The following is a 10,948-nucleotide window of genomic DNA, read 5'->3' as shown; positions in this document are numbered from 1 at the left end:
AGATTACGTTTACCCACTACGTTCACTAGACACGCTAAATGGCAACGCCACTTTTGTTTACGTATTAAAAAGTGTTGAAAATATGAATGAATTCGCTGTTCATAAAGGCAAGCCTTATTGGTGGAGACGTTTCCTTACCAGTTAACATATTTTCACTTGATTATTTGAAAAGAAATAAAATGACCTGATAAAGAAAAGAAATTTTTAAAAAAACTACAATGTGATTCATGGTTTTATACATAATTTTTCAAGATTATATAAGACGGTTTATAAGAGGGAAATTACAAAAAGCAATATCATCATACAATTGCGTTTGGTTCTAGAGACTGACGTAGGAAATGAAAGAGCAGGGGCGGGAAGGGGGCGGTTCAGGAAGAGGGAGGAGTTGTTTGTAAGGTAGAGACAACTATCCAAGCATGTATAACTTCGGTAACGATTTGTCTCTTACCTCTTAAACCTTTTAAAGCTAGTTGTGATTTCCCATTGAAACGATAAATAATGTAGCTAAAACGACCGAAAAATATTGATACAATTTATATAAAATCATACTGACATAACCTATCCCTATACACGAAATGGGGGAGAGATATTTACCTAGAACTTCAAACGAATGACAGGACGTAAAGGTGCCTCTGATTGGCTGCTTACGATTATGGGCATTAATTCGTTTATCGACTTATGCAATGAGGCTCATCATCTGTTTTGTGTAATCCAAATATTTTCATTTGAATATCTCTTCTACGTTGAAAGTTCTTTCAAATTTGTGTAATTCAATCCAACAGCGGAGGAAAAGTAGTTCTTGAATAGCCAACCGTTCTGTATATCGTTATCAGAAAAGAATAAAAAAAATTTTGTTTTTGTAAGAATATGGCTGAATAAAATTATTGAAAATATTGAATTCCCAACAAATAGATACACAGGAGTTTGGAGATGATAATACATGGACAGAGAAATTTGAATTGATAAAAATTTTATGTAATGTATTGGTGATCCTGATAGGAATTCTATTTTTAGACATACTTTGTAGCAGTTGTCGGATAACGTTTACTTTTTTTAGCTCATTCGTTATGGCTAAGAGTATAGGATGTCTACTCAAGGAGGGCCAACAAAGATCAGCTAAAAACGAAGTTTCCTTTTCACCGACCGCTGCTGAGATCACTCTAACAACTTTTAATTTGGAGTTATTTTTCACTATTAACATAATCTTAGTATGCCACAGTTTTAACCATAATTTATCAGTCACTGACCGTTGCTAAACGCTCTTTTGCTTTCAAATTATACTTATTTAATATTCTTTATAACATGGTTACTTGGACATAGACATTATATATATATATATATATATATATATATATATATATAGATCAATATATATATATAGAAATATATATATTATAATAGTAAATATATATATATAGGTATATATATGTATGTTATATATATATATCTATATATATTATATATATTATTATATATATATAGATATATATATATATATATATCATATATATATATATATATATATATGGTATATATATATATATATATATATATATATATATATATATATATATATCTATATATATGTAGTATATATATATATATATATATGTATATATATATATATATATGATAAAATAAGCTTTATCGCTTTATCTGTTTCGGTGTTCATCCCTTGATAGAGGCGGCTGCCTGACAGTGGTTCAAACACAGTAATGAGGAAAGAACTTGTTTTCCACGTAAGTGCTGGAGTAGTGGCATGGCTTGGCTGTTCACTCACTAATATCATAAAAGAATGCTGGCCACATTTAAGAAAATAGACGAGCAAAATAAATTTGTGATTTATTTTGCTAGATATTTGTGCGATCACATGATATCAATCTCTCTCTCTCTCTCTCGTCTTCTGAAATGGGTTGGGAACTATGTACACGTTTTTAAAGAAACGTGTCAATAAAATGTTTATTCAAATGTAGAGTTACTGTACTTGTTTTCGGAGAGGAAATTCAGCAGCAAACTCCTTTTTATTGTTCAACGTTTCTACCCTACACAACGAGATGAAAGATTTTTTTTTTTTTTTTTTTTTTTTTTACTAAGGATTGATCATTGCATTCTTAAGTTTCGAAACGTCAAGAAACACTGAAATATCCTTGTAGAGAGCCGTCTCACATTCCTTTTTAAAATTTCCAGTAATTTCATTTATATACTCGAAAATTCAGAACTATGATAATTATATTTCAAAAACAGTATTGTGTGAGCCATATCACTACTACTACTACTACTAATAATAATAACGAAACTGGTATTATGCAGACTTGAAGTTATAAATCATTTTGTTCTTTGATAATCTACAGGATAGACCGAAATATAACTTGCTACTATGCTTATTTCCACCACCAAAGTAGAATCCTAATAGCTAATTAATATTTCAAGTTCATAAAAATCAATATCTTGTCCATTCATCATCGTTTGCGATCACCTCTTGCAACCTATTTGGCATAGATGCAACGTGGTTGTTTGTCTGTATGGTGTTTTTACGTTGCATGGAACCAGTGGCTATTCAGCAACGGGTCAATGTGGTTGTAAATCATTTGCTGATTTCGTCGGCATAACTCCCACTCCCGTAATGTGTGCTCAAGCAGTTGGTGAGATCGCTCCTTACCTTGCTCCCAACTGCTAACTAGACTATTTCCCCATACAATTAGGTTTCATGTCGCATCCTTTGTTAGCTCATTCCAGGAGTTAAATATCTGGTTGCTCTGCAAACCATCGCCTAACAATGCGGACATTAAGAATAGAACAGTTATCCTGGCAAAAAAGAAAGTGAGGAAAGTATCGCCGAAAAGACTTTTGTATCATTTGTATCATTAATTTGTATCATTTAATTGAAAATCTTATATTAGATGCTATGAAACTCTTTATACTAACTTGCCATTATCTAATTATGATGAGCAAGACAATGGATATCGCATAAGTTATTCCTTGAGGATAGGGAAGGGGGTATGCACGGACAGAAGGCACCATTATTTCTAATATCTCTATATATTTCTCAGCAGTGAAGCGGCCGCCAACTTCAGCAAGTTCTCCCACACGGTGTAAATACATCCAGCCCTATACATTGCACAATAATATATAGTCACTGTGAGCAATTTCATATATGAACTGTTTCTTGTATCTTGTGTTGTTTGGGCGCCAGCAGTGTAGTCGTCCGTGAGTTGCCGAAGTGAATGTCTTCACATCACTGAGTATGACTAGAGCCCAGTAATCAAGGGTTTTATCAGCATACCGACGTGCTATAGCCAATCTTGCCCTTTTATAGTGTTCAAGTTTCCCCTTTTTAAACGGGATCCGATGAAACCGATCTGCATCATGAAGATGATTCCTCACTATGCGTGCATAGACCTCTAAATGCAGCTCGTCCCTAATGGCTACTGCTTTCTTAAAGGGAGACTTGAGACTTGATTGCAGTCAAGAATTTGCCTATGATCTTCAGATGTCTTCTTAGGCCCACTGCTCCGGTGTTTATCTTTGAGGTTTCCTGATTCCCGCCACCGCCTCCACCAGCGTCTGACTATTGTCTTTGTGATGCCAAGTTCCCTTGTATTGAAACTGCAGCGTCTGACAGCCTCTCCATTTTAGCGCAGCTATTGCCCCTCGTTGGCAAAGCCTTTGCTCTTGTGAGTTCATTCTCAATAAGGTTTTGGTTGATGTGGTTTCTTGAGGTTTACAAAGCAGTTTAAGGTAAACCTTTTCTCTCGGCCAAAAGTTAAGAAAGGCCGTAGTTTCGGGCCCACTTTCGTGGATAGATAGCTTGTTGGAAAAGAAACCACCCCCACCCTTATTCATAAACCCTGTCTCAGAAACTATTGCCTTTCAACATAAATGGAAGCTAATTTATGCTGATTATAAAACCACTTATAAGTTATACTTATAGTGATAGCATATAGTTTACAAACAATCTTTCTCTCTCGTCTTGAAAAAATGGGTTGTGGACAACGATTGTGATTTTGTAGCAATTGCATCGACATTTACACTCAGCCAGTGTAGCGACGGTATCTACTTTTGTAATGGAAATTCCGCAGTGGCCTCTAAAGATCTTGGAGTTAGAGAAAAAGCGTTAAAGAAGCTATGCATGTTTGATTAGATAGTTCACCGTTCCTACCCTCCCTCCCGAACAACTTCTACCTCCTTCCATTCTGTCCCCCTTTGTCAGTCTTTGGAGCACGATGATTTTACGCTACGTAATTCCCTCCTGTAAAGAGTTTTATTTAATCCTGAGAAAAAACACTTATAAACCAAATTTTCACGTTCCTGATTGTTCACACTTATAATTTTTATCAACGTATTTCAGTTTTTATGAAATAAGTGAGTCAATATATGGTAACTGGTAAGGAGACGTCTGCACCAATGAGACTCGTCTACTACATAAACAAAAGCGGCGTTGCCATTTACAATGCCTCGTGAACTCCAGGGGTAAAAGGATCTTTTCCTCGACTGTACCTCCATTCATATTATCTTTCTTCCATATTGCTAACCACGTCACCTAACAACTTTTTCATAGGGCAACTGTTGCACTTTCCAAACCTTTCTTCTCTTAATTTCCTTAAAAGTGCTGAATGACGTCATAAGTCCCAGTGCTAGGTGTATTGGCAAAAATTCCATATTCATTCTGCCTAACTTGATCAAGGGGCACTTAATCAGTCATAAGAGCGTATAATTCATTGGTTGTTCTGCCAGTAATTACTTGCAACGTTTTTCTTTCTAGAAGTTGGTACAATTGAGCAATTACTGAACTACAACTGTGTTTTTGAGAAATTAATGAAACCTTTTTTTTTTCTTTCCAGAATTTAACACAATTTTCAGCAATTACTGAACCACAACAATATATATTTATCTGCCTAATCTATTCAATAATCATTTTGCAGGCTTACAAAATATGCTTGACTTTACCTCACGTGCCATTGAACAGTGTAGCTAAGCCATACCAGAAATGCAGTGTGCTAGAGTTATACTTTGAGTGTAGTATACTTTGCCTACTTAAGTTGAGCTTATTAGGGTGTAGAATACCTAACCTGTGCTAAGGGTGGACTGTAATTGACGTGCCACAAGTAATCTTAGTATAAATGATCTATGGTGGCTGTGGACGTAATCTGTTAGTACTATACATCAACCTACCATATGTGGACTGCCACCATCTAGCCACCTATAGGTACCCATAATTGCTAGCAGTTTTATAACCAGTCATTCGGGCCATTTATAATATCCCCTTTGATTTTTTCATGTAAACAGGACAGGGACATCTCCGCCGAATGGGGAAAATACTCGTTTCCCGAACTGGTGCAGATCACCGGCTTCTTGCTCGTATTTCGGGTACACGGACTGCGCTCTCTTGGTCAGCTGTTCCCGAATCTAGCTGTCATTAGGGGGATGACGCTACAGAATGATTACGCCCTCGTTATTTACTACGCAATGCAGCTGGAGGTTGGTTTGAATGAACCTTCTCTGCCTCCTGCTTCGAGTCTCTCTCTCTCTCTCTCCATAGAATTTTGCTTGTATGTTTTCTTCTTGCATTTGTTACTTCTTGACTCTCTCTCTCTCTCTCTCTCTCTGATTTCCTTGTTTCCTTCCTGAATCTGTTATTTAACTATAGTCTCCTCTCCTCTCCTCTCTCTCTCTCTCTCTCTCTCTCTCTCTCTCTCTCTCTATGTAATTTGCTTGTTTCCCTCTTGCATTTGTTATTTAACTATTATAGACTCTCTCTCTCTCTCTCTCTCTCTCTCTCTCTCTCTCTCTCTCTCCTCTCTCCCTTGTAAATGTTTATTTTGTTTACCTCTTGCAATATGTTATTTAACTACTATAGACTCACTCTCTCTCTCTCTGATTTGCTTGTATCCTCCTTACATCTGGTTAATTTAACTAAAAACTAAAGACGTCTCTCTCTCTCTCTCATAGTCTTTCTCTCTTCGGTCCTTCTCGATCTCTCAAATTTACTTGCCTATATTTTCCAAATGCATATATTACCTAACTATACGATTATTGCTATTCAGTGTAATGAACGGAGATACTACTGTGATTTTTATATATTTTTTTATGTTTTTTACCATTTCCTCTTTTCCTTAGACTGTAGGCCTACACAGCCTGACGAGCATTATGAGAGGGAGCGTCAGGATACAAGAAAACTATAATTTGTGCAACGCTGACACAATCGATTGGTCTGCCATCACAGAAAGAGAAATTACAGAAAATGTCTTCAAGGTGAGTTAATGAAAATGGCAACCTTCTTACATTTTACGGAGAGAGAGAGAGAGAGAGAGAGAGAGAGAGAGAGATTAATGAAAGTGATTGATAATGTTTTGGCAGGAAGGGACCAAGAGTAACTGAATAATCACTTCATATTTCGGCTAGATTATTGCCCCGTAAAATGTCGTTTTTGCAATATACTAGTTTATAATGTTCGATTTATTTCCTTGCAGAATAACAACGAAATCATCTGCAATCGTTGCAACTCGGCCAAGAAATGTCCCCGAGACAACTGCTGGTCAGGCTCACAGTGTCAGCGATGTAAGTATTCTTCTTGTAACATTTCGGGATAACTTGTAAACTGATAGTACACTAGGAATAAAAGAATCTGTGTTGATTCAGATGTTTATGTGAACCCCATTCGATAACTTTATGCAAATGTTGTCGTCAAACCTAATTCTGAATCAGGGTTGACGACAAAAGTTCTAAACAATGCTCTCTATCGGTGGATAGTAGTAACCTTTCTCTGCTTGGGGCCTAGACCTAGTCTTCCAGAAATTTATGAAAAGCTACCGTCATACTTCCTAAGTTACTCTCCATGTCAGGAGGCATTACTGGGACCGGTGCGGATTTTCCCCGAGATTTAAGCTAGTTCCAGAACCTTACTTTTTAGGCTTAACCTGAAAAAAGCCCAACGCCATATCTTAAAAACTAACAATAGAATTTCTTGAAAATAATGTCGTTATGTTTCCAATATCCAAATTACTACAGGTTTACCTAACCTAACCTAACCTAGGGACAAACAAAAAGGTGGGGTGGCGAGTGGCTGGTGTAATACTAGCACACATCTCGGGAATTCGCGACTAGTACTGGAGGCGTAGGACTCAAAATTTCGTCTTAACCCTGGAACACTGAACCCGTTTCCCTGTTACACGGCCACTGAACGTGGGTAGTTTATACCCGATTTTGGAAAATTAAAGAAAAATAGTAAATATGCAAATTTATTAATCCTATCCCTTACACACTAAATATAACCCTATTACCTAGTAATGAAACTATTAAATTAGAATACTTACTTTCAGAAACTTGAATTAAAAGCAAAAGAAAAGGAATGTAAAAAAGTGAAAAACAATTTGAATGTTTTTGCAAAAAAATTAAGCAAAAAAAAACCCTCCCAAAAAATCGCTCAGATGCTCCCACACGCTTCCAAGGATGTCAGGCTCTCATCCCAGGGGGTCATCAAGGCACGGGGGATGCGGGAACTGTAGGGAAGAGAGTAGGAAAAACACCCTTTTTTTAGTGCACCAGAAATGACAAATTGTGGAATATAATGTGTTTATTATATTTCTTTTTATACTTTATCACACATTATCACTCAAAATCTTAGTTTTATATAGTATATTACCTACCTCAGCCTTATATGCAATCACAGCAGTAGGGGAAGTAGTGGCTCGGGCAAACAGGTTGCGGCAGCTTGTGACACCTGAAACGTGTCTTTTTGTCGACCCCTGATCCTTTTGTCTCATTATAAATATTCAATTATGTTAGGCTTTCCGGTGACATAATTCACTACTTGCTGTGTGTGCCATACTTGAAAGAGGAGCACATTCTTCTTTGTTGTACACATTAAACCCGTTTTTTCTATATACTCTTATCACTGAACGTGGGTAAACGGTACCCGAACACGTCTGTAGCGCAAAATCCAGGCAGAGGATTGGAGCGACGCGACTTCCCCCTATAAACCCATAGGGTAGACTGAAGCTATACTGAGTCCCAGCGCGCTGGCTTGTGGGGAAGAGGATGGAACACGAATGACGTCACCTACTCTGGGTAATCTATACCCACGTTCAGTGTTCCAGGGTTTAAAGAAATACGTAAAAGACAAATTTCCACCATAAGCACTTTTTCGCTCTGAATGCATCACAGAAGGGTGTTTGCACCAACATGTTTAGAGAACCCTTGTACTCTTCTCACATTTCCGCTTCCTTTCTTCAAACTGTCTCGCTTCTCTGACTATTACTCCTTAGTGCAGCTGTGGCGTTTAGTCTAGAGTTCAAACTTTCGAGCCTTAAACTTACATAAACTCGTTTATTTTAGCGATCTGTATCACCATCAAACCACTCCAATTCCTCTCTTCACTGTCTTAGGCGCAGAGTGGAGGAAAGTGTCCGTAGGCTAGTGGCATTATAGCACTAATCTCATAAATAGATCTAAACACTGGTTCTTTATTACTATTATTCGTGAAGAAATCCAGTGGTGTACATGTAAATACGTATTTAAGAAGATTGAGCAAAAGAATCGAGCAGATTCTCGAAAGCTCTTTTGTATATATATTTTTTCTAAAACATTTACATCTACACCACTGAGAATTTCTTCACCATTTTAGTGACATACTTTTGTTATTATTATTATTATTATTATTATTATTATTATTATTATTATTATTATTATTATTATTACCGTGTCCACCACCAACAGTCTGCAGCCCCGAATGCGGAAACCGGAGCTGCATCAGCTACGACCAATGTTGCCACGAACTTTGCGTCGGCGGTTGCACCAAACCGGATGACGCGGGCGCCTGCGTCGCCTGTCGCAACGTGTCCCTCCTGAATATGTGCTTGGGCAAGTGCGGCAGTAGGTATTATAAGGTGAGACACGAGATAGATTTTTCATTTTTTTTCTCTCTCTCTTTTAAATTCAAAGGGTGTTCGTGTTTAGTTAATATCTTTTTAGTTACAGATTTCTAAAAGTTTATTACCTTTTATTTATTTAGTCCTTTTGAAGATTCCAGTTCTTGAAACAAATCTTTTATTTTTTATTTTTAGGTATAATTAAAGTTAAAGTATGTTACTACTGCTACTGTAATAGTAATAATAATAATTTATCATATTAATAATACGTATTATTACTATTATTTTAGGCCTTTGCCTGATATATAAAGGTAAATAGAAAAATTACATGTCAAAATAACATTACAAGTCAGAAAGTTCAATAATGACGCATGATCCTTAATAATGATATTATATCAATTTTTTTTAAATCATATCGAGTACATTTTACAAATAAATACATATGCTATATATGTAATTTATGTACACAAATTTACAAAAAACAAAAATCTAAAAATATATCATACACATCAAAACAGAGAGAGAGAGAGAGAGAGAGAGAGAGTTCCCACTTCAATGCCCAAGATATCCTTTCTTATGAAACTTCCCGTTCTTCCACACAGTATTTAGGATACAGATGCGTAGACGAATTGCAGTGCATCAAGATGGGGGATCACCTCTTGTACGATCCCCCGGGAGGGGAGCAGGAGTGCGTCCGCGAGTGCCCAGTTGGGTATCAGGAACGCATCGAAGTGTACCCGGGCGGGAGAGAAGTTCCCACTTGCAAGAAGTGTGACGGTTAGATTTAAGCTTTTATTGCCTGTTAAAAATTGCATAAGTATGAAGTTGAATGATTTCCGCTTTAATAGTCTGTAACAACCCTAATAGGTTATTGTTGGTGTGTTAGATATTCACACAGATATTTATATAAATATCAGTATTGCCCTTTCATCCATGCGTCTTGAAACAATAGTAAAATTAAATTTTTTCTTTTTTTTACCTGTGTAAAAAATCGTAGTTCATTTAGTACCTGTGAAGAACTTTGCAGACATTTTATAACATTTGGAAAATTGTCAGTTTCTTATTCATTTTATAATACGAATGAAGGCTAAATCAGAATATGACATATATTTTCTTTAAAATGTAAAAAACTAACGTCAAAGTAAACGGAAAAAAGAATATTTGTATCTATATTAATTTACTCAATAGAAAGTTGTTAATCATATCAGAGAAAAGTTCCACATGGCATTTTTATAAATGCCTTTGCCTTTGATTTGAACAATAGAGTATTGTTCATATTTATTCTATATAAATTTCATGGGATACTGAGGAAATTCTCAACTTCAGTTAGCTCAGACTCCATTACCGGTAAGAAATATATTTATTCAATTCATAGTTTCAAATCTCAGACTCCATTCATAGTTTCAAATCTGCTATATATAATAGTATTACACAAGTCTGTAATCCTCTCTTTCCTTTATAGGAGTTTGCAGTAAAATATGCCGAAGCCAGTTTATCAACAGTATCGAGAAAGCACAGTCTCTTCAAGGCTGCACAGTTATTGATGGGCCTCTGATCATAAGGTAATGTAAGACAAGTACATCAATTTCAGTTAATTGGGCAAAATGAGGGCAGCGTTTTGGCAAAACACGTACAAGAAGACAATATTCCAATTTAAAACGATCAACACTGCTCTAATCACGAGATAAAAAAAAGAGAATGTTAGGAAAATAGTCCTTTTTTTTATGTTGTTCACTATCTACATAACTTGATAAAATATTATACCCTCGGTCTCATTATATAAAGGTATTGATCTTTTAATGGATCTTTTAATAGTAACACCTGTTTGGTCGTTCATACAGTTGAGATGATATTTTCATGTCTTCGTAATGTTTTTAGTTAAGATTGAGTCTCGGTTCAACTATACATAACAGTAAATACTCATTTCTTACCACTATTAAAAATACTACCTTCTGAAAAATAAAAGCTTTTTAAAACTATTTACTGTACACACTTGATTCGTCATTGGTAGAAGCCTCACTGCCAATCCCAATATTGCTTTTGCATACTATCATATAATTAAGCAAAATAAGCAAGTAGCT

The 10,948-nt window shown here is 36.0% G+C and overlaps 1 protein-coding gene across 1 annotated transcript in view; it reads left to right on the top strand.

The window, feature by feature from the left end:
• The window catches only part of LOC135225872 (insulin-like growth factor 1 receptor), an 88,935-nt gene that overhangs the window by 53,777 nt on the left and 24,210 nt on the right, over nucleotides 1-10,948 (top strand). Inside the window, 6 exon segments of the mRNA XM_064265432.1 lie at nucleotides 5,287-5,478; nucleotides 6,118-6,252; nucleotides 6,471-6,558; nucleotides 8,716-8,885; nucleotides 9,470-9,644; nucleotides 10,330-10,429. Coding sequence (XP_064121502.1) covers nucleotides 5,287-5,478; nucleotides 6,118-6,252; nucleotides 6,471-6,558; nucleotides 8,716-8,885; nucleotides 9,470-9,644; nucleotides 10,330-10,429 — 860 coding nt within the window.

This window comes from Macrobrachium nipponense, chromosome 20 (genome assembly GCF_015104395.2).
Source record: "Macrobrachium nipponense isolate FS-2020 chromosome 20, ASM1510439v2, whole genome shotgun sequence".
Taxonomy (NCBI): domain Eukaryota; kingdom Metazoa; phylum Arthropoda; class Malacostraca; order Decapoda; family Palaemonidae; genus Macrobrachium; species Macrobrachium nipponense.
The sequence above is the reverse complement of the archived record's forward strand: the minus strand, read 5'-3'. Positions and strand labels throughout refer to the sequence as shown.